This window comes from Triturus cristatus, chromosome 8 (genome assembly GCF_964204655.1).
Source record: "Triturus cristatus chromosome 8, aTriCri1.1, whole genome shotgun sequence".
Classification (NCBI taxonomy): domain Eukaryota; kingdom Metazoa; phylum Chordata; class Amphibia; order Caudata; family Salamandridae; genus Triturus; species Triturus cristatus.
Genome location: NC_140591.1, coordinates 1,648,685,410 through 1,648,710,546, shown reverse-complemented (window position 1 = coordinate 1,648,710,546; position 25,137 = coordinate 1,648,685,410). Strand labels below are relative to the sequence as shown.

Below are 25,137 nucleotides of genomic sequence, written 5' to 3'. Positions count from 1 at the left end.
GGCAGCATCCACCCTCCAGAAACTAAAGGCCTTTTGACCTGTTACCTCGCATCTTCGAGAGTTGGGGGTGCCCTACTCGCGGAGTGCCCCTTCTGCATTGTTTTGCCTGGAAGGGAAGTTGCACCAAACTCCGTTCACTGAGGGAAGCATGCCGCCTACTCAACCTGAAAGACCCGTCCCCAGAGCGTCCCTGTGCAACGTGGTGAGGCCGCAAGAGAGGGGAACTTTGCAGCCTGGGGGGTTCGCAGTCCTCCCTGCCAGAACTACACTCAGACCCCAACACCATCGCCAGGGAGAGTCAGGCAGTCCTGGTAACCCTGGCAGGAGACTCAGCTGGGCCGACGACTCCATAACTTGTAAAGCACTTTCTTTTCACATCTGCTCCACCCAGACTTGTCTTTCTCCCTTCCTCCTTTGGGGACTCGGCGGCGAACAGGGAGGGAGGCCAGGGAGATTCCTACCTACCTCTGGTACCCTATGGAGACACTATTCCTGGACAATGTTCTTCCTTTTGATAATAGTTGGTTTTTTTTTATTTGTACTATTAGGGCCTTTTGTTATGGGGGCTGGTTGGACCTGGCAACACGGAGCGCATGCACATTTTACTTTAGTTGTTATACACATGCACCCTCTGCAATATCCTCTATAGTGTCGCCAAAGTACTCAGGTACAGGTAGCAAGCATATACTTAACTGTAGATATAAACTGCTTTCTGACCATATCATTTGCAAAATAAGGTTAAAATAATAGATGCCAAATGAAAGCAGTTCAGCACATTGCATAAGAGGGGACAAAACATATACCACAAAACAAAACCAAGGGGGGTGGCCCACCCCACTTCTTACTGTCTGTCGGGCGCAGATGGGCCCGCGCTTTGCCCGGGCTTCGCCCGGGTGCGCCCGCGCTACGGGGGGGCTGCAAAGCAGGCTGGACAATGGAGTATGGTTGGGCTGCAGAAATTGGCGTGTGCAGTGACCTGAGCAGCTTTTAACCGCCTCCTGGTGCATTTCTGGCAGCGTTGGATGCCCCGGCCCCAAAGCAAGCTGGACAATGGAGTCCTGTTGGGGGGCAGAAAGTGGCGTGTGCAGTTAAGGGCTCCCGCAGCTGCTTTTAAGCGCCTCCTGGCATGTTTCTGGCAGCGTTGGCGGCCCCGGCCGCAAAGCAGGTTGGACAATGGAGTCCGGTTGGGAGGCAGAAAGTGGCGTGTGCAGTGAAGGGCTTTGTATGTTTTACTGTGACATTGTGGGATATCTTTGTGTTTACCTAGTAACCTTGTTCTTTTGTTGTAGGGTTCATAACATAACAATGTTGCAGGCATGGCTCTGTGTTTCATATTATAGCCTTGTGTTCTGTATAATTATAAAATGTTGTGTTGTCTTAGCTTTTTGTTTCATTCTATGACAATTTTTATGGGGTGTTTTTGTGTTCAACACTGCAGTAATGAGTGTTTATAGCAGGGGTGGCTTTGTGTGTCATAACCTAATAGCTTGTTCTGCTTCTTGGGTAGCTCTGTGTTTCATTCAGTATGAATGTGTTTTCTCTGTTGTAGGGTTGGTTTCATACTGTGATGTATTTTTTGTTATGTGGGGAGATATTATTGTGTTTTTGTTGTGTGATTGGATGTGTGTGTCATATTATAACAAATAGTTTTCCTGTTTTAGGTGTGAACAGGAAGATCCCCATTGTGTGTGTGGTATTGGCAGGAGGTCTGACCACCGTAGATGTAAGTATTGCTGGATGAGGGAAGGAGCGAAATTAAGATGTCTAAAAATGGGATAGAAAGGAAGGAAGAGTTGGGTAGGACATCAGCCCACTGGAGAACTAAGGTGGTGGTGCACGGTTCGAGGTCAAGGGGTAGGTCATTGTATCTTGTCGTCTATAGTTGAAACAGAGGTGGTGCTGCACATCAGAAGAGTATTCGCTTTCCTGGCCATTGTGTCGATGGCGGCCATCTGTGGGGTTCCATGTGTAGTCTCCGTTATGACTTTACCACCAGCAGCGGCTCCTCCACTAAGATGGAGGAGCGTCGACCAATTGTTCTCGGATCAGTTTAAAGGAAGTATAACATTATAATAACAGAACGTTAGTATCATTTTATTTTTAGTGGAGTTTGGGGCCAGGATAGGGTGGGGAATGGCAGGGTTGGGCTCGTCAAGTCAGAGGGTGAGGGAAGTGGTATAATCTGCATCTTATCTGCGCATGACAGTTTGGCTGGCCATTTTAGACCAGCCAAACCGTCATGTGCACATAGCATGTTCTTCACCTGACTGTATTGCACAGCCTGGTTGGAGAATATGCACAGGCTCCCACTCCCTGTCTGAGCGTCGAATCACAGTTCCCTACCAGCAGCCACTGTTTAACACAATTCTGACCGCCCTAGTACTACATTATCCCCGTAAATGACCATAGACCAAACATAATCCAAGCCATGCACTTTTTCAAGGTGGGGTATTTTTAATGTGTGTTGCTTTCCCAGTCAGCACTGTAAATGACCACCGGCTAAAGATAATCAATGCCACACTTTTTCTGGGTGCAGTATGTGTAATGTGTGTTGCATTCCCAATCAGCGCGTAAATGAACACATGCTAAAGATAATCCTTGTCACACTCTCTTTCCGGGTGTGGTATGTGTAATGTGTGTTGCATTCCCAATCAGCCCCGTAAATGACCACATGCTAAATCTAATCCATGCCATACAGTTTTTATGGGCAGGGCAAGTATAATGCAATCCCAATCTATGCCGTAAATTGCCACAGGCTAAAGATAATCCATGCCACATTCTTCTTCCGGGAGGGGTATGTTTAATGGGTGTGTTACCTTCCCTAGCAGCACCGTAAATGACCACGGGCTAAAAGGTATCCATGCCACACTCTTTTCCTGGGCAGGGTAAGTATAATGTGTGCTGCAATCCCAATCTGTGCCATAAATGGCCACAGGCTAAAGATAATACATGCCACATTCTTCTTCCGGGAGGGGTATGTTTATTGGGTGTGTTACCTTCCCAATCAGCACCGTAAATGCCCACAGGTTGAAAGTGATCCATGCCACACTCTTTTTCTGGGTGGGGTATGTGTAATATGTGTTGCATTCCCAACCAGAGCAATAAATGACCTCAGGCTAAAGATAATCCATGCCACACTCTTTTTCCGGGTGGGGTATGTTTAATGGGTAAGTTACATTCCCAATCAGCACCGTAAATGCCCACAGGTTAAAGATAATCCATGTCACACTCTTTTTCTGGGTGGGGCATGTGTAATATGTGTTGCATTCCCAATCAGCACCATAAATGACCACAGGCTAAAAATTATCCATGCCACTCTCTTTTTCTTAGTGGGGTATGCGTAATATGTGTTGCATTCCCAGTCAGCACCATAAATGACCACAGGTTAAAGATAATCCATACCACGCTTTTTTTCCAGGTGGGGTAAGTGTATTGTGTGTAGCATTCCCAATCAGCACTGTGAATGCCCACAGGCTAAAGATAATCCATGGCACACTCTTTTTCCATGTATGTGTAATGTGTGCTACATTCCCAATCAGCTCCACAATTGACCACAAGCTAAAGATGATCCATGCCACACTCTTTTTCTGGGTGGGGTATGTTTAATGGGTGTGTTGTATTCCCAATATGAGAAACAAGGGGATCCTCTTTGAGGTGCACCCAAATTAGGTCTCATGCGTGAACATGCACCTGGGAATCACACCCCCTCCAGGAGCTAGTAGCCTCTTCTTCTACAAGGATACAGATCATGGGACTAGTCTCTGGCTCTGTTCTTAATCTGCAAAGTGTTTGAAGATATTCTGTTCCTGACGCTAGAAGCTTCCCTAGCCAGTCCTCAGGGGGAAAGAAACAGTTGTGTTCACAAGATACTGCGAGTCTGAGGTGGGGTGAACCTGCACTGCCTCACCCAAAGTAGAGATTGAAGATAGGCTACCGTCAATGCTGTCTGCCATCTGCTTCCACTGTGGGAACCACCACCAGAGACAAAACATCAACTGCCTCGTGCCCAGGCCATTCCACAGTAATTTAAAACAAGCAGTGTCACAGCCATTGGCAAATATTCATTGCTAATGCATGTACACATGAAGAGAGCTCTACACATCCACAGATGGGATTTACACAAAGTTCATCAATGATACAGGTACCTGTGTGCACAAAACAACTCACATACAGGCCTCATTGCACACAGGTGAATGGTCATACATACCCTTGTGCAGCAAGGGCATAAAGCGAAGAAAACCATGTATTAGAGGAACATTGCTCAGAGGTGCCCTGGGTGCTGTGCCTCAGAGCCCTTGGTGATGTGCCCCAGTGGCACCCTAGGTGATGTCCCTCAGTGGAGCCCTGTGTGATGTGCCTCAGTGGCACCCAGGGTGATGTGCTCAGTGGGGTCCGGGGGGGATGTGCCTCAGTGGAACACTTAGTAATGTGCCTCAGTGGATCCCTGGGATATATGCCTCAATGGAGCCCGGGGTGATGTACCTCAGTGTAGCCCGGGGTGATGTACCTCAGTGTAGCCCTGCATGATGTACCTCAGTGGAGTTCTGGGTGATGTGTCGCAGTGGAGCCCTGGATGATGTGTCTCAGTGGAGCCCTCGGTGATGTGCCACAGAAGTGCACTTAGCCATGTGCCTCTGATGAGCCCTGGGTGATATGCCTTAGAGAAGCACTTAGGGGGTGATTACAATGGTGGACGGACCGAAGTCTGTCTGCCATCGTATCATATTTGGGACCACCAGTCTACAAGGCGGCAGTCCCACAGGCCAAATTATGACGCAACTGTCACCATGGCCACCTTTTACATTGCCGTGGGTGCTGCTGGCTTCAGCACCCGATGCAATGCAAAACAGGGATGTTTTATATATTCCCGTACTACGTGGCAGGTACCATGCGGTGCCTTTCACTTGGTTCAAGGATATGTAGGGGGAGCAAAACACTGAAAAAAGCCACGGGTCCAAAATGTTTCAGAGAGGTCAAAAATTAGAGCATCGTCCACTTACCCAGTGTCGGGGGAATCCTTTTTAAGACAGTTCCCCTCACACACCAAAGGTGTCATACTTCATCATCAGGGACCTCCTCGGTGTGTTAGGGGAACTGTCCTAAAAAAGGATTCCCCTGACACTGGGTAAGTAGACATTGCTCTAAACATTTTGGACCCGTGGCTTTTTTCAGTGTTTTGATTTAAGAGTGGGGAGTTGGCTCACGCTGGTCCTTAAATCTCCCTTAGCCCCCTTGTGTGAATTCATATGTAGGGGGAGCTCCATGGGTGTCCCAACACCCAAGGAAATGTGCCAACCTTTTTATGGTGGAGTCTAGCTATCCTGGCTGATGACGGCTGAATGCCCGACACCGGTCTTGGATGCTTGATTTCGGTCCAGGGAAGACATGGCTTGTCAGTTTGGTCTGGACTGTTCCCATGAGGCACAGGGTCAAGACTGATTTGCATATGGCCATGTCTGAACTGGGGTGGCGTGGTGAGCAAAATAGCGATGGATTAAACCCAGATCTGTGACTGGGGGTGAATGTTTTGCCAATGTGCAACATTCCATCCATCACCTTGTGTGTTTTGCTGTTCGCCCTATGTGGGAAGGGGATGCCCAGACATGGGTCCCGTGCTCACTACGCCACTGGAGTCAAGTTATTCTGGCTGATGACGGCTGATAGCCAGAAACCATTCCTAGGATGCTTGATTCCGGTCCAGGGAAGAAATGGCTTGCCAGTTCGGTCTGGACTGTAGCCATGAGGCACAGGGTCAGTACTGATTTGCATATGGCCATGTCTGAACTGGGGTGGCGTGGTGAGCAAAATAGCGATGGATTAAACCCAGATCTGTGACTGGGGGTGAATGATTTGCCAATGTGCAACATTCCGTCCATCATCTTGTGTGTTTTGCCCTGAGTGATGTCCCTCAAGAGAGACGGTGCACATAGAACTGAGGTCACCTCTGACACTGAGAAAATTCAATGGTGGCCTACAGTTCGAATATTAAAGACCCCTTTTAAATACCTCTTGCACTTTACAGGTATTCTAGTGAAAGGACAATAGAACTACCTTTACTTTCCCAGTGGTAGTTACATGGGCTCGTGGACTCAAGTGACTCCTTCACCCATTATCGGCTACTGAACACTAACCAGAATTATCAAGAGTGCGGAAGTGAAAATGTGATTCAGGAGACTAGGAAGACAATTACCCGGAATTACCATGTGTGCTGAAGTGATGAATTCAGGAGGCCAGGACGACTGCCGAAGAGACAATGCAGCTCAGCAGACCTGGAGGGCTGCTTTTCGGGATTACCATGTGTGCCAAAGTGAGAATTCAATTCAGGAGACCAGGAGGGATGTTAGTGGGGATTACCATATGTGCTGAAGTTAAAATGCAGCTCAGCAGACCAGGAGGGCTGCTAGCCGGGATTACCATGTGTGCCGAAGTGGCCATGCAGCTCAGAAGAACAGCAGGCCTGCTAATCTGGATTACAATGTGTGCCAAAGTGGGCATGCAGCTCAGGAGAACAGGAGACCTGCTAGTCTGGATTACCATGTATGCCGAAGTGAAAATGTAGCTCAGGAGACCAGGAGGACTGCTAGTCGGGATTACCATGCATGCCGCAGGTAAAATACAGCGGATCGCTAGTCAGGATAACGGTGTGTGCTGAAGTGAGAAATGCAGTTCAGGAGACCAGGAGGACTGCTAGTCGGGATTACCATGTGTGCAGAAGTGAGAATGCAGCTCAGGAGATTAGGGGGACTGCTAGTCGGGATTACCATGTGTGCCCAAGTTCAAATTCAGCTCAGGAGACCAGGAGGACTACTATTTTTTTGGACGCGAAAAACTGGAGAAGGACGGATACATGCCCTAAATTCCACCGAATAGATGCGGAGGTCGACATTGACCTACAAAACCGGAAGTGATGACAGTATACCTGATATTTAAATATTGGAACTCCGAAACCTAACATGAGCTCAGAAAAGGACTTTTTTGTCCAGAGAACTTTGAATACGAAAATAGCATCGTGGTCACACCGTATACTCATATAATTGGTCAAGTGAAGCTTCAAATGTTCTCCGAAGAAGCCTTATGTTTCTAATTGAACCTGTGGAACACATATACTTGCACATTTAAATGAACTTTGGATGAGCCCTGAAGAAGTCCTATATAAGGACGAAACGCGTTGGCTACCTTGTGGAGAAAAAAAAGACTAAAGGAACATTCATAAAAAATTATTTCCATGAAGTTGTTTGTTACTATTAGTGTGTGCTGGTCAAACACTTCTATATGTTGTTGATGTGAATTTTTTCACAGTTAAGAAACTATGAGGTCTTGTTTCTTATGATCCCTGCACCGCACAATGATAATTTCCCGAGACATAAATAAGTGTGGTTATATATATTGTAAATCGCTTGGACTACTATCAGGATTACCAGGTGTGCTGAAGTGCAAATGCAGCTGAAGGACTAAGAGGACCAATTTTATGTTATGTTTATTTATATTTAATCCCTTCGATGCGCACGATGGCCGGGAGCCGTCGTGCGCATCAGTGCTCGTGTGCACAGGACGTCTCTCAGCCGTCCTCACACATGGCACCGTAAATCCCTCTGGTGCAGGCACCAGAGGTATTTCCTTTTCTTGCCAAAAGCCTCGCGAGGTGGGGAAGAGCATCCCCCTGGTTTCCTTGAAATGCCGATCAGAGCGCAAGTCGCGCTTTCATCATTTCATAGAAACTGAAACGAGCCTATAGGCTCATTTCAGTTTCACTTTCTATGTGCTCAGGCGGCTATCTCAGCCCCCGAGCACATAGAAAGACAGGAGATGCATCATTGGAAAGGGGAGAATCTCCCCTTTCCAGTGGTATCCCACCCTAGTGGATCCCTGTTTGGGGATCACCCCATGAGGGCAATTCCCAAGCAGGGATCCACCCACTAGCCATCAGGGAGCGGCCTCTTGGGCAAGGGCCTTTGCTCCCCCCAAAAGAAATGGCTACATTCAGTCTTTCTGCCTGGGGGCAGTAGCAGACAGCCCAATAGAAACCAGGGATTTTTTTTGGCAATTACAATTAGGGGTGAGAGTTGCCCAAAACGGGCATGCCAATGCCCCCCGCAAAAATTACAGCCTTTCTGCCCCGCCCTGGGGAGCAGAAAGGGGCAGTATCCCCCAACATGACCCCCCCCCCCCCAGACGCCAGGGATTTTTTTGAATTAGGGGTGGGACTGCCCAAAACATGCATGCTGATGCCCCCACCCCACGCAAACATTACAGTCTTTCTGCCCCCCCTTGAGCAGTAGCTCCCAATCTCACCTCCGGGGAGGCAGAAAGCTCACTAGAAACCAGGGATTTTTTTGGGCAATTGCAATCAGGGGTAGGGGCTGCCCAAAACAAGCATGCCAATGCCCCACCCTGCAAAACTTACGGCCTTTATGTCCCTTCTGGGGGGCAGATGGGGGCAGTAGCTCCCAATCTGACCCCCGGGGGGGGGGCAGAAAGCCCACTAGAAACCAGGGATTTTTTTTTACATTTGATTTAGGGGTGGGGGCTGCCCAGAATGGGCATGAAAATGCCCCCACACCAAAACAATTACGACAGTCTTTCTGACCCCCCCGGAGGCATATGGGGGCAGTAGCCCCTTATGTGCCCCCCCGGCGGCAGAAAGCCCACTAGGCATCAGGAAATATGTATATTTGTTAATTCAGGCGTGAGGGAAGCCCGGAATGGGCATGCCAATGCCCGCCCCCCCCCAAAAAAATGCCACAGTCTTTCTGCCCCCCCAGGGGAAGTCGCCCATGATTTGCCCCCCGGGGGGCAAAAAGCGATTACGCTGGCTTTTTTTATGCGTGCGGGTGAGGGCTGCCCAGAATGGACATACCAATGTCCCCACCCCCAAAAAAATAGCCAGTCTTTCTGCCCCCCTTGGGGAAATATCGGGGCAACTCCCCCCCCCCCCCGATATCCCCCCAAGGCGGCAGAAAGCCGACTAGGCACGGACTTGTTTTTAGCAATATGCCTACCTGTGGATTTTGAGCCCTAGCGCAGGCGGCATATAGGGCCACCTAGGAAACTTGTACATTTTTGAAAACTAGACACCAAGGACAATCCAGGATGGGGTGACTTGTGTGCCTTTCACCACGATCTGTTACCCAGAATCCCTTGCAAACCTCAAACTTAGTTTAAAAAAACAAATTTTCCTCACATTTCTGTGATGGAAAGTTCTGTGATCTGCGTGGATCCCCAAAATTCCATCCACCACGCATTCCTCAAAGTCTTCTGAGAAAAATAGTACCTCACTTGTGTGGGTTGGCCTAGTGTCCGCAGCAGGATACGGCCCAAAACGCAACTTGGATACACCACATGTAGATTTTGAACTCTAGCTCTGCTGGCACCTAGGGCAACCTAGCAAATCTATACATAAAATATAGTTTAAAAAAAAAATAAACCTATACATTTTTTAAAACTAGACACCCAGGGGAATCCAGGATGGGGTGACTTCTCTGGCTCTAACCAGGTTCTGTTACCCAGAATCCCTTGCAAACCTCAAACTTTGGAAAAAAAACACATTGTCCTCACATTTCTGTGGTGGAAAGTTTTGGAATCAGCATGGATCCACACATTTCCTACCACCTAGCGTTCTCCCAGGTCTCCCGATAAAAATATGGTACCTCACTCGCGTGGGTCAAGTACCCGTGACAGGCAAGGGCCCAAAACGTGTAAAGGAGACATCAAAATTATCTATCACTAAAAAACCTGGTTTTGCACGGTGGGTCGCCTGGGTTTTTAGCCCCGAGCTCAGGGGCCATCTTGGGAAGCCACCAAAACCCACACATTTCTGAAAACTTTAGCGAGGTATGGCCTGCATGGGCCCCCCAACGTTTTTCTACCAGAATCCCCTGAAAACCTCAAATTTAGCTGGAAAAAACCCCACATTTTCCACATATTTTTGTGTGGAATCACCGTGCTGGCAAAAATGTCTTACCCCACAGCATTCCTCTCAATCTCCCAAGTAAAATGATACCTCACTTGTGTGGGTGTCCAATGCAGAATTGTCAAAAAAAATATTTTTAAAAAATGTGGTGCTGAGAATTCTCGGTGCTATACCCTTAATCCCTATGTTTTGGGCTCTTCCCAGTCACAGGCCCTTGCCCCACCTACACAAGTGAGGTTTCATTTTACTTTTTAGGTAGTGTGTGAGCCAGCGCGCATTCGCTGCTCTGCAAAGATCTGGGGTAGTTCAGTATGGAGAGAAGCTTCACCCAACCCCCCCTCCCTTATTTTTCATTGGCTCGTGTGTTTGTCCTTTGTAAATGCTGCTTCCGATTCATTATGAGGCTTGTTAGTCCCTCCTTATTACAGCCATGTCATCATTTGCATCCTCCCATGGCTACTGGCCCCTTTAACTGGTTGTTACACGGAGCATGTACTATTTCCTTAATGCACACGTAGCCTCACACAGCTTTGTCCGTGCCTTCGCCTCTCCTCCCCCGCCCTCCCTCCCTCCCGATGTCCGTGCCCTCTCCCGTTGTCCATGACCCAAGATGCCAACCATTTACAATGCAATAGATCTGGCGTAAATTGGAGACCTATTGCATAGCAAATGCTTGTTTTATTTTCTGCTTGAGGAGCCTTCCTCATCAGCACAAGGCTTATGCATGACTCATAGTGTCAATATCGGCAACACTCACCACCCCTTATGCAGCATCATACCGAATAAATAAACAGACAAGACACCTTTTTCGTAGAGAAAATTGCTGCAGGTTTATTAGCATACCCAATATGCCAAAATGGTGGGATATCTTACAGGCGATCCAAAGGCAAGCTGCCCCTCGCGGCCTACCACCTGATGGGCCAACTTGCATCGTGGCCTTAGCCAATCGGTGCTTAGCGGTTATGGTGAGGGGATAGCCACTCCCACTTCCGGTGAACCGTCGGTCCACCCCATTACTCACGCCCTCCCCCCTACGAGGGGCGGAGCATTCAAGCGACCCCGGTTGTACAAGTTTCCAACCGCCCGTAGGACAGCCAGGGCACCGTCGCACCTCAGGGTCCACTGCAAAGACTTCCTGGGCATATTCGGCCTCAGCACCCTTTGTGCTCATGAAGAGGGTACCCCTGAGTACCATTCCGCCTCTGGAACGCCCTGTAACTCCACCTGCAACACAAAACGACAGATTAGAAATTTCTTTCCCCCAACCCTGATTACATTGGTTAAGCGGTAGGGAACGGCATCAGGTGTGAGGTGAAAGAGGCCGCTAGGTGGGCGGGGGGGGGGTGGAACTTATACCTCTCCCCTTCCCCCACCTGGGCCAGAAATGCCGAGCGGGACCCCGAAGGGGTCTCGCGACGCTGGGCTGTCCCGTGTGCCATCTTGTGGCACTAAAGGGGCCGCCCTCTTATGAGGGTCCCCTGCGTGGACGTTGGGCAGCCCACATAGTGCCAATATTGGCAACACTCACCACCCCTTATGCAGCATCATACCGAATAAATAAACAGACAAGACACCTTTTTGGTGGAGAAAATTGCTGCAGGTTTATTAGCATACCAACTATGCCAACATGGTGGGTTATCTTACAGGCGATCCAAAGACAAGCCGCCCCTCGCGGTCTACCACCTGATGGGCCAACTTGCATCGTGGCCATAGCCAATCGGTGCTTAGTGGTTATGGTGAGGGTATAGCCCCTCCCACTTCCGGTGTACCGTCGGTCCACCCCATTAAACACACCCCCCCCCCACGAGGGGCAGAGCGTTCAAGCGACCCCCGGTTGTACAGGTTTCCAACCTCCCGTAGGACAGACGGGGCGCCGTCGCACCTCAGGGTCTACCGCAAAGACTTCCTGGGGATATTCGGCCTCAGCACCCTTTGTGCTCATGAAGAGGGTACCCCTGAGTACCTTTTCGCCTCTGGCTCGCCCTGTAACTCCGCCACAGCCCTGGGTATGGCGACTGTCGCAGCCAGGGCCCTCCACCAAGGCCGGCATTCCTTTTTTTAATTAATTTATTTTGTAACTGATAGCACATGTTGACATACACAGCAGTGCGCCTACAACCCTGAGGCCGGCTGCATTCACTTTGAAGGTAACATCACAGCACAGCTTATCCCACATCCCGGGGGCCGGGCATCGCTGTGCCCAGAAGTTGCAGTGCGATACATATTATAAATAATACATCATGGTATGTCAATTCCCTTATTCACTTCCCCTCTGGGAATACGTAGTTTTCTTCTTAAACTAAACAATTTAACCAACGCCCTCCCCTCCCCTTACCCGTAACCATAGAGGCGTCCAGTCAGTAACCGTCCTGAAAGGTATACTCGTACTCACTACCTTGCTGTGAAGTCTCGTTCAGAAGAGCCAAGGCCGGCATTCCTACCTACATCCTGTTTCTAGGGCCACCTCCAGGTCCAGCAAGAGCAAGCCCCACACTGGACAGGTACCCACCATCCTCTTAAAGACTCCCTTGGAACTTTGGCATGCCGCAGGCCAAGCCTGAACATCAGAAACCCCCATTGTTCTGTGACTCTGTGCATGGCAATGTGATTTCACCTGCGTGAGGGTTCCCCGGCAGCCCCTAACCAGGCCATCGCCATACTACCAGTGGGGTTATCTTTGTCAAACATGCCCCCCCAAGCCTACAACACGTTGCATAACTTACACCAGAGGGATTCATTTCTTCGACAGTGCCCTCCTACCCCGGAAAGTCAAAACAATGCCTCCCAGGTGTAGAACAAAATGTTGGGTGGGGGGACACCCCCCCTGGACTGTGTCTCCACTACTACAGCAAGCTGTTCCAGCGTATACCTGGGATCCCCAACCCATACTATCTCCGTAGTGTGCTTTCGCTTCTTTGGCAGGCTGTCCCGGCGACAGCCTGGGCTTCCCACCCAACATAACTCAGTGGTGGGAAACCCCCATGCATCTTGAATTAAGCCTGTTGTGCCACTACGGGACGCAGGGGCAGCCCTTCACTCAGGCCAATGATCTTGGCAAAGTAATGACATGCTACGTCGCTAACATCCTTTATTGAGCACTGCACTCCATTTTCTGCAAGTACTCCAGCTTGCACCTAGTTGGACAATCTCACTGCACCCCCTCAAACCTCTGGTGCCTCACCACACTCTAAGAGTGGTTGTTGTGACCCCATAACTTACTGTGCCGCAGCTACACAGCCAGCTGTTCCAGCGCATGCCTGGGACCTCCAACCCAATGTCTCTGTAGTGTGCCGCAGTATCTATAGCAAGCTGCCCCAGGGCATGCATGGGCCTCCCACACCGAAGTCAGTGGTGGCAAACCCACAAGCTTCCATTTCTTGAATTCCACCCGTTGTGCCGTTCACAGGACGCACGGATGGCCCTTCACCCAGGCCAAAGAACTTGGCAAAGTAAAGAAATGCCCGTTGCTACCACCCTTTAATGAGCACTGCACTCCATTCAACTACTTCAGCTTGCACCTAGTTGTTCAAAACACTGCACCCCTCAACCTCTGGTGCCTCACAACTTCCCTTGATACCTTGTGGCCTTAAAGTGCTTAAGACCTGTTTCCCCAACATGGGAAAGCCCCTCGTATAGTCACCTTCCGAAACCGGGCTCGCTGGGCTGGCTAACAGGGCAGGGGGGTTAGTACTGAAGCAACCTGTACCGTGGCCTCCGGCCTGTGTGCAATTGCTTTGCTGAGATGTCCCAGACACATGCACAGCCCCCTGATGATTGCCAAACCAAGGCGAACACATGGCTGATGACGAATCTGGATGGAGGGAATACTTTTACCGAGCCACATTGCAATCACTGCGCCCCTTTGTAGTGACCCTACTTATCTAGATTCCCTAACAGTGTTATGGCGCAGCCCACGATATGTGGGTCCGCTGTATCCCCTCTATCCCCTGCAAGTAACCTTGTTAATTAAAACTGCTCCCTACTGTGCTGCCTGACTCCCGGACAACTAGCAACACATGCTTGCCTGCAGCTTGGTGGAGGAGATATCTGAGCGAAATGTACCCCGGTCCGTGTGTTCAGCATTCTCCTAGTGATGGCTCCCATTCATCTGGAGTGCTTCAGAGACCCGGCAGGCATAACCCATAGTCTGTTCACCCATGAAAACTATCCATCTAAGATGTGCACTGTTTCACTAATCCAGGTGTGAAAATTAAGTGCTGTAAACCTGTTGGGAGCTGCACCTGAGCCCATGTGTAAGAGCAGTCGCCACTGAGGATGTAATAGACCCAAGGCTACCATCTTTCTAACCCAAGGACTGCCCATACTTGCAGAGGTCTAACCCTCTTGAGCTTACATGTTCGCTCTAAGGGTTAACCTAGGTAATTGCTCCCTTGAGTCCTGTAGGGGGCCTACCTCGCACTAAAAGGAATGGTACACATGCTGCTGACACCAGCCCTACAGGTATCTGACTCTCCATTGAAGATGAACCAGAGTCTCCTAACTGGGAAACCTGAATGTAAGTGCCAAACATGACGCGTGATTGAACGTGCCGACAACACGCCCCTGTGTAGAAGCCAACCCAACTGGGGTGAGAGTCCAATGCTTCCAAAGAGTCTTGCGTATCTACAACCCAATAATAGTGTCAGACTCTCAGGTTCCCAGATTCATGCTTTGCCACCCCACCTTCTGTGGGTCCAAAAAGCCCCTACTGCAAATCACCTTATAAGTAAATCCTGTTTGCATACTGCCCTTGCCTGTCGCTCCATGAATAGAAAACAATCACTGGCCACGCAATGAACCATGGACAGACCCTTAGCTGTCTGCGGTGAGGAGTTCGGGAATGTTAGAAATGGGTTTTCTGGTTGGATAAGGCTTGCGCCAAAGCCAGGCAGAGACCACCACTCTAGTCAGGGCAAGGGAGTTACATGCCAAAGATAACCCCTGCTCACCCCCTTGGTAGCTTTGCACGAGCAGTCAGGCTTATCCCGGAGGCAATGTGTAAAGCGTTTGCGCAACACACACAGCAGCAACACACTAGGCACACCACAAAAGGAACTCCACACAAGGTTATATATAAAAATAGCCTTTGTATTATCATAAACAAATTAGAGTAGTAATCACTCAATGTACACTGTGCCAACTGGCACTAGGCAGTATTTACAGGGGACTATTTACCAGTGGCGGCTGGTGACATTTTAAACAGGTGGGGCGTAATATGTTTTTTCATACTGGACTGTAGCGAGCGAGCGCAGCGAGCGAGCCTGAACAACCTAAGGGGGGTTCGGGGGGGTTCTCCCCCGCGAAAATTTTGAAAAAAGAGTGGACAAATGGTGCATTTTCAAGCAAATTTGAGAAAGCAGGAAGGTTACTAAAGCAATTGTGAAAGTGCAGTTATTACATTAATAAAGAGATGTCATATAACATAGGTAACTGATTCAGTATAGGTAGCTGCTTATTCAGTATAACCACAGATCTCCATAACAGACTTCGAGATACAATGCATTTCTGAGTACCTCACAGATGTTTTTTATTTAACAAACAACTAAACATCTAAACATCATGTGTATTTTGTGATCTGCATCAGGTACATGTTCTTTGCAGCAGGCACATTACCCTTCTATGCTACCTTTCCATGAGTCAAAACTTCCACTAGACAAAACTCTGATCTCTCTCTAGGAAAAACATTAACCATCAGCGTTATCATGACATTTTTATTGTTTCTGTTAATAAAATCAATCTAGCCACTTTGCGAACACTCTGACTTGCTTTATTTATTTTTGTATTTATTTTTCATAGTTTGAACCTTTTACTCCCAAAGCGCACTGTGAAAACAAAAATGTTGACCTCCCCCTTATTACTACAAGGAGACTGAGGCCTGTTGCTATATAACATTGTTGTAGAAACAGCTCTCTTTCATGAATGACCTCTTTAAACTAATCACAACCAAAATAAAATAAAATAAACCTCTTACTTCCCACTGACACCACCCAGTTAAGAAACGTTCATACCGGGTTAACTATATCTTCCAATTGGAAAACTTCTGAAGTGCCACATATAACCCCAGCTAATGACCTCCTTCTGAAGCTTAGAGTCCAAATTCAAGCTTCAAAAGGTCCAAGGGTTCTGAAATGCACTTCCATACATTTGGACATTTTCCTCCCTAATTAATATCCCATCGCCCCAGTCTGTGAGTCAGAGTGCTGTGAGCTCAACCCAGATCTGTGACTGGGGGTGAATTTTTGCCAATGTGCAACATTCCGTCCATCATCTTGTGTGTTTTGCTGTGAGCTCAACCGTGGCAGAGCTGCCGCTGATTGGTGTAACACTGTACAGCAAAGCACAGACTGCTGGCCATTCCTGTATACATCAATAGTGCACAGTATAGTGTAGCAAAGCAAGTAAAACACCCCAAAGTATAGTGTAGCAAAGCACAGCACAGTCCAGCAAGCCTCAGAACTGTGGAGCAATCATAAGACTGGTATAGAAAGCACAGTGCACAACGTTACCGCACAATACAGTACAGAAAACTATAGCAGACAACAGTGCAATATAGTGCAACATAGCACACGACAAAAGCACAAATCCGGACATCCGATTCAATACGGAAAAACCCCTTGGCACTTGATTAGAGCAGTGAACATCAAAGCAGAATATAACATAACACAACAATACACAGCACATTAAAGTACAGCAATGTACGCAATGCAATGCAAAACAGAAGCGCTTAATAGAGCACATCCTTATTGAACCCTTCCACAATATGTAAATGTCTTTAGGCCTATTGCCCCGTATGTTCATGATTGGTGACATTGGTGTTGCTTTCTCTATATATGTGAATTTTATGGGAACTATGTCTCATGTGCATAGATTGTGTCTGTGCTAGAGCATATGTATTGGCTATCCTGTTGGTTTTCAGGACTGGCTTGATAGTGCAGCTGTCTGAAAGACCTATTGGTACCAATTCTTTAAAATGCACAGTGTACTTTGCCTCTATTCATAGGAGTGTTACTCTTTCATGTTGTTCTGTTGGCTGTTTGGTGTATCACTCAGTCTCCTGGGGAGTACCTAACAATGTAATGCGTGACAGATTAATTTACATCTGTACAAGAAACTTAATCATCACATAATACATTATTTGTGTTGTATACAGAAAATAGTTCTTTTTCTTTTGTTTTTATTTATTTTATTTATTTATTTCTTGTGACTTGTATAGCGCACTATAACCCAGGGGTTTACCCCGCTGTATCATATTTTTCAAGTTTTGGTCAGGACTCCTCGGTATGTTTTCCCTGTCTGTTATTCCCTTTGTTCGCATGTAGGTTTCAAGTTACCTGTGCTTGCATTTTATTTTCCTATTGTTTTCTCTGTATGAATGTTTACATTGCTTTCTCCGTCTGTCTCTGGTGCATTGGTCATCTCGATCTATGTTTTCAGGTAACAAAGCTGTGCCAAAGGCGATAGGATTAGCTTTAAAGAGCATTGTATCCATATTTTGCACATTAAATTCAGAGCTATTAGCTTTGTCAGTGCTCGATTAATTGATCGTTACCTTTTGCATTAAAGAGAAGTAAACTCGAAATGAATACCCCTTTTTAATAAGAACTACCAGGTACCCCCTTCTAAACCTTCTGACATGTTCAGAAGAAGCAATATATTTTTCACAACTTCTAAGCTTCCCTTGGTAGGCAGCAAAAGTGTGTAGGATTGCTTTTTTACATTAGGTGAGTGGAATGAAATATCCAATAACTTAATCAAATAAAGCCTGCGTCGTACGTGGCAAATGCCATTCTCCACAGTTCAGCTGATTTCGTTCAAATTGTACATAATTTGCACAAATTACATTTGAGAAAAATGAATTGGCGCTTTTTGCTAAACCAATCGCTTTTTTTATCTATATTGTCATCTTCCTGACATGATAATCTGACTTTAAAAACAAGATGATAAATGTGGAAACAAAGAGCAGTTAAACATCACAAGCAGCCCCACAACTAGTATCAATAAAACAAGGCACTAGTTTCAGGGAAAGTCACTCCATAAACGCATGTTCAAGCATAAGGTCATTTAGAAGCCTGAAGAACTAATACACATGAGCCAGAAATGCCAATGAATATTAAATGAGCTCATATCGCTCTTAAAGATGGAACTTGCTGCCCTTACATGCTCACATATTTTAAGCATGATGGCAATTCTTAACCTAGAAATAAGTTCCATCAAATCCAGCATGCATCATGGAAACGTTTCCGTGTTACAGCACATGTTTAGATTGCTACAGGCTGCAAAGCACCAAATGTCTCAGACTGCCAAAAGTCAACTACATACCAGGGAGCAGTTTACAGCCATGACTAGTACTCTCTCTCTCTCCACAGAAATCTGCGTAGGAAGAAGTCCCAGGTCCATGTTAGTGCTAAAATCTGGAACCCGCTTCTGGTTTTTTGTAACATCTCCGCACTACAACCACTTCACAAAAAAACACAAAACATGTTTTTTTGTCACAACGCTTTCCCACACGATGTAGCCGTCCACACATACCCGCACTCTGCATGCCCTGCAAGCTAGGGTAACCTAGCATAATGTGCCACCAGCTTGTGCCATCCTGTGAATCCATGCCATATACAATGAATAGAAACTGACAGTCAACAGTTCTTGGCACTTTACCAACAACTCAAATAACCAGTCAAGAGCAGCACATTTTCTTTGACAGGTGGTAGCGTCGGAGGCCATACTGGTAAAAGGACTGACTCTTCGAGTCCTCGACATTTACAAAGAAAGAGTGTGAACTTCCCCCTAATTATTTTCCACAGGAATAAAGCCATCCGAACGCTGCCCACAAATCTCTCTCCCACTGCCCCCCTTCCATCCAGGTCCAAAACCTCACCAGGAATGCGCTCCTCTCCAAGCTGTATTAGGATGTACTTGTTTCCCTGGGTAAACAAATTGTGCTAAATACAGTGTTACCAGGCGCTTCCTGCAGTAATGCACTGGCAACCCATAAAACAGAAACAGGAATTGGAGATATATTTGGTTCTGGGGATTAGAGATTTACGTAAATATACTGCAAAAAGAGCCAAAATGGAAACGTGCTGGCTCGGGCTTGATGTAAATAGAGCTGTGGAGGCGGCCTGCCCGTTGCCTGGGTTCATGATTGGCAGACACACCCTGCACAGTGTGTGCAGCTCCTGTGTGACAGCCCCTGCGCCAGCCACAGGAGCCTAGTCAACAAACCAACGCCTGGCACAGAGTAATGCAGTTTCAAAGAAACCCTTCCTTGTATTCAGGCGCAGTGCAATGTTATTTAAAAGAAACTGCCTGAACTCCGTTCATTTTATGATGTATCCTGCAGTGTCTCAGTGCCACATCCTGGTATTTTACACCAAACACTGGTAACGTCACGCGCACCGCTTTCGACGGTCACCCACAGCACCATTTCCATGAGAGGTGTTAAGCAAAAGTGGACTGTGGCCATAAATGAAATGAACACACGCAGGTGTCTTCGCGCTATTTTACATGTGTTTAGCAGTCTTTAAAAACATCTGGTCGAGTTTTAATATTACAGGATGTGAAGCACTCAGCAATGGGGCAATATTTGCAAGATTGTGGAGATGGAAGGGGCTGCTTTGGCTACAGCAGTTGCCTGAGGGTCAAAGGACAAAAACGAATGTAATAGAACTCGAGGATCCTTACAGACAGCACCGGCTGTGCAGCGTCACCGAGCTCAGTTGGCGAAGCAAAGCTAATTTAGCTAAAGCTAACTGATAATCTCCAGCAAGAAAGTCAGAAATACACTCCTACAATATGTACAATTTCTACAACTGCAGTCGTGGCCAGCATGACTCGGGGGTGCACGGGGGGGGGGGGAGGGGGGGGGAGCCGGAGGGTGTTAATTTATTTATGCATATTTTTAAAGCGCGGACTTTGCCGCCCCGAAGGTGTCAGAGCGCTGTACAAAATAGAACCACAGTTACGTTACAGCAGAGAAATGTTACAAAATAGAAAGTACAAAAATAGCAGGACATTCATTATTATTAATTAAATTAAATAAAAATAAATAACTTACCAGGATGAGGCATCTCCTCTGCCTGTCCCGCGTCGCATCACGGCGCCGAGTCCAAGTGGCAAATCATAAGACTGGATGCGACTCGGGGCGTCTACTCAGTGGTATCCTGCATTTGACAGGGCATGGGGCAACTGTACGTCACCGCCCGAGCAGGATCCTATCTACAGACTCTTGCATTACACTAGGCATGCGCAGCATGCCTAATGTCAATGTCAATGGAGTAGCCGTGCTGAAATAAAAATCGCTCTGCTCGCAGATGCGCAGTAGGAGTCCATTTCTGAACTCCTGCTGCTCTTGCCTGCGTGCACGCGCTGGACGTTGATTGTTGAATGACGCATGCTCACTTGAGGCTGTGAAGCAGCTGCCAGCACAGGCCGGAAATGTAAACAGACGAATTGCGTCTGCTTACATTTCTTCCTGGTTCCTGCCCGTGAACAGTTTTTCTTGTTGGACCTGACTAGTGGGGCGCTGCCCCGTCGCCCCCTATGGACCAGCCGCCACTGCTATTTACACACGACAGGGCCCATGGGGCCACTGTCATAACCATCACATATCACCAATTGTAAATGTAGCACAAATAGTAAATATAGAGCCCAACCAGTAACTACTGGCACAAGAATGACCTCAGGATTATCAGATTAGGCATAAACCATATTAGGATCACACATTATGCACCAACCACAAACGTACATTATGTAAGAATCATGAGGCATAAAACAGATTAGGAACATAGCATCAGATCCTGCAACATAAACCATAGAATGCACAAAACATAGTACGCAGGAATCTCAGGCATAAAAACAGTGTACCCCAATCGGGGGCACAACACACTGAAACTGGCCCCAGGCCAACTGGCCTCTCACAGGGGCTCAAAATGCCCAATGTCCAGAATGTCAGGGCAGGCTGCACAAAGCAGTAAAAATAAGTGTGCCCAATGAACTTGCCTAAACGTAGCAGCTGCCCACTAATTGCTGGGCAGCTGGGTAATCAAAAGATGGGCACGGGCCTTCACTGTGCCCTATGTAGCAGAGCTGCGCAATGTTGCAGCTGCCCTCTATCACTCGAGGCAGCTAGGGGAGAAGCCAGCACCAACAAAGTGTGCTTTGGAGTCCCGCTCTGGGACTCAGAAAACACTGGTGCCCCCTTGGTGTAGTGGCCTGCTACGGAGACGCCACTGAGGAAATTGGCCTCACACAGGGAATAGTTGACCCCCCACCAACTGGGCCTTGGAAGCATAAGCCAACCGCTCCCGTCCCCACTCACCGGGAGCACTGCAGCAACGTCTCCGCTTTCTCCTCTGCAGGCAGCACTTCTCTTGTGGCGCTGGGGCGGACACGGCGCTTTTGCCTCCTCTCCCGGTCGCTCTGTGGCTGCCCGCGGGACTCCCTCTTCACTACAGGGGTCCCGCCTGGAAAATCTCTTGGTCACGTCACGGCCTCACTGCTCCAGCCGGACTCAGCTTCCATCTCGCAGCTCGCCCCCTGAAGGTTGCCTGACTTCCTGTTTGCCGATCCGACGTGCCAATTTCTCTATTTGGATCTCGTGCCGACGGCGGTGATTGTTTTCAGATCTGGGCAATGCGGGGGTAGGCTCCCGCTTTGGGATAAAGGCAACTGCGGGGTGGGCACCCGCCAGTGGATACTAGTGAAAATCGGTACAAATACGCAGGGTGGGCACCCGCTTTCAGGAATTGGCAAATGCGGGGGAATCCGTGGTCCCCAATGTGCAGCTCCGAGCTCTAAAGCCCACACGCTCCTCAGGACAGTAAAGCTCTTCAGAAAATAAAAATAAAGCGCTCCTTGAAATAAGAGAAAACCGCTCCCAAGGCGCTAGAAGTGAAGTCCAAAATCCAGGGTCAAAACGAAGCACTCTTCCCCAGAATCAAAGCAAGGTTTGGGGGGGGGTGCAAAGGCTGGGCTCAGGCAGGCCAGATCAGCAGGGAGGCAGTCCCTAGTGGCAGTTCCTCCTGGAGCCCATCAGCAGTAGGCCCCCCTCAAGTAAGAAGCAGCACAACAGAACACTTCATGGGGTCACAGCCCCTTCGTTTATAGGAAATTTTCCTTTGCGTCACAGCACAGGGCTGGGGGGGGAGGGGGTTGGAGCACTTTGTTTGCGAAGCTCCTCTTCCCCATTGTCAGATGGGGGCTCAGTGATCAGACACACCACAGGGGGCAGAGCCAGCATTGTGCAGCCTGGGCACAGTCCTATTCAGAGTCAGGGTATTACCCCTTCCACTACTCTTAGGCCAGGTGTCCCATTCAGACCAGCTGACTCACCCTGCCCCTCCTGGAGCCACCCACACCCCTCAGCTCCTGTCACTCACAAGCCAGACAAGCAATTCACATTAGGCAGGCAGGCAGACACATAGCACACAGAAATGCCAACTTCATAGTGTCATTTCTCTACCAGTCACCATAAACCTGCGCACACCATTGCGCAGCATTTATTCTCACAAATTCACACATACTAGCCTTGACCACACTGCTCCTCTCATAACAGGAATTTCCACTGACACACTCATCCCCAATGGATTCCTATGGGAGGGCAGGCCAATCTCACTAAATGTAACACAGAGCGCACACACTTTACACTGGCCCACAGTGCTAAAGTGCCTAGAGGCCTAAAACCACCAGCACTACACAGGAAAAAGGCTAGGAGACGGGCAAAAAGTTTAGGGGTGAACCTGCCAAAAGGGCCAAGTCCAACAGGGAACATGAGGCGAGCAATATGCAAAAGACTAGGTTCCCGTTAAGTCTCAATATACAGGGATAGTGACTTGTGTTTTCAACATTGGACCCCGGCAGCAGCTCCTAATATTAGTGCCTATAATATCTGTGACGCCCACCAATTCTGAATTCGAAGTCCTGTTTTGGTCTAAGAGATACTGATTATGGATGTTGCGTGGGACCAGCACAATATACTCCTGCAAATTAACTAATATCTTCTCACACCTCGCCCACGTAATTGAAAACACTTACACTGATCTGTAGATGAAAGCATGACATAGTCATCAATGTACCTCACAATGTTAATCCATTTCAGGGGCAGGAGACCAGGGATGTATTTTATACCTTTACATTCCTCTAAATTATGGATCTCCACTTCGTGTTTACTTCACTACCCACATTTGTACAGACATCCACCTGAGTGGGAATCTCCAGATTTTGGACAAACCCACAAGTTGACCAACCATCCATCACTTATTGGCCTCTTTGGTGTAAACATTCTAAAGAATTCTTCATGTTGTCCGCACGATGGAGCAACCTAAGATGGGCAGTTATGTATCGACCGCATGAAAAATATTCCTAGGCTGTTTGTGTTGTTCCTAGCCGCGCACCAGTAACCACTCTGTCCTATATAGCACAGGTAAACTAGATGGTGAATATGGCAGTAGTAGGTCATTGCAGCACTTTATTAATGTTCATGGGCAACTTTTCCACAGTTTGGTATAAAATAAAAGGCAGTACAATAAAGCCTGGGTCGAATATGAACCTGTACATCACTGACTTTTGTGGCAGGGTGAAATATCTGTTTGTGTCCCTCCCTCTGCATTATTCCATTCCCAATTGTATATCAACAAATGATCTGAAGGTGAATGAATGTGATAGTCATCCTTGTACATCACAATTCAATCCAATTAAGGGACAGGCAACTGAGGTTGTAGTTTCAGGTACTTCTGTCCTCTGTCCATCTATTCCATGGCCCTGCCCATGGATGTTTAACTGTTTAGGAGGAGAGACATGTGGCAAGACCCAAGATCTGTGACCTTCCGAAGCTGGCCAGCTCCGGCTCAAAGTTTGCCGAAAGATAACTGCTGCTAGTCCCAAGCATGGGGTCCGGATGGGCCCCACTTCCGCCCCCAGTTGAAATTTTAAGAACTGCCCTCTGCACTTCTAGCCTGCCTGCGAATACGAGAACTGCGCAGACCGGTCGGGTTGACCATGACCCACGAGATCCCCAAAACTGCAACAGTCGAGGAGGCCTCATGCCACTGTGATCCATATCCTTCGAACACTCGACCCCTGTGTGTGAACTTATAAAAGCAAATGACAGGAACATCACCGATCGGCATAGTACCATGGCTGTCTCTCCCAGGACTGCTGAGCATCAGCCAGGGAGGAATGATGTGCCAAGAGGAGGATGGTAAATGATCATTGGTGTCCGAAGCTGGGTTGGGCTCTGTGCCGGGAGCCCCGCGTCTGCAAGTCCAACGAGGGAATTTATCCTCATGTATCCCCAACGCAGGAAAAGTGCCCGCATGCTGCCGGTAAATCACCATCCCAACTACTAACCCTGACACATGAGTCACTAGATGCCAGGGCTCACGGCAGGAGGCCACAACCGGCTGCACCGCGCAAAGCTCCAGCCGTGCAACCAAACCCCTTAACATCCCTATGCCATGACCTTTGACCCAGTGTGGCGATTAAGTCTGATCTAGGCCCCCGAGGCTAAAGGAATGGCTTAGGCCGCTGGCCACAGTAATTTTAATGTCTAATGAATTAATCATTGCCAAGTGATTGGAGACACTACAATTGGCCTGTAACCTGCCCTTGTTTACAGAGGGCACATTTTTGCTGCCTCGACCAGCCATAGCGCAGGGAAGTGCTGAATCTCTTGCTTACTACACTGCAGAGTGAGCCCTATATATTTACCAAATTCCTTTACCTTTACAGTTTCTGACTACTATAGTGGGAGATTGCCAGCCCCAATCCCCCAAGGGGAAATTAAACATAGTCCATCAGGGGCCAAGGCCTTGCCTTTGTCCAGTGTGAGCTGCACACTACAAGCCATGGGGACCTGAAAGGAGTTGAAAGCAAGCTGAGCAGCAGCTGAGAGCCTTTTTAATAATAACTGCAGCTACCCTTGATCTATTCTGCTCCTTTCAGCCTCCTCTCAGAGTTAGCCTGTGAGGAAACTGAGGCTGCTCAGAACGACAAGGACGATCCGCCTGGCTGATGGCTAGAAGCTGTGAGAGAGCACACCGGCGACCCACCCACCGAGCACAAACAAGCTGTCCTGGGGCCGCCCGGCTCCACAACTACGCGACGCGGCTCTGACCACAACGCACCTCCAAACCGGCACCCCAGGGGCAAAAGACAACCCCCACTCAGAGTCCCAAACTCTGACATGCCTAGAAGCTGAAGTCTAACACCGCCAGGTCGGGGCACAGCGG

At 48.3% G+C, this 25,137-nt stretch overlaps 1 protein-coding gene across 1 annotated transcript in view; it reads left to right on the top strand.

Moving 5' to 3' along the window:
* LOC146808487 (transient receptor potential cation channel subfamily M member 2-like) overlaps window positions 1-25,137 on the top strand; it is a 1,974,138-nt gene that overhangs the window by 315,448 nt on the left and 1,633,553 nt on the right. The window contains exon 9 of the mRNA XM_085623577.1: window positions 1,662-1,723. Within this exon, the coding sequence (XP_085479703.1) occupies window positions 1,662-1,723 (62 nt within the window). The remainder of the gene's footprint in view (window positions 1-1,661; window positions 1,724-25,137) is intronic.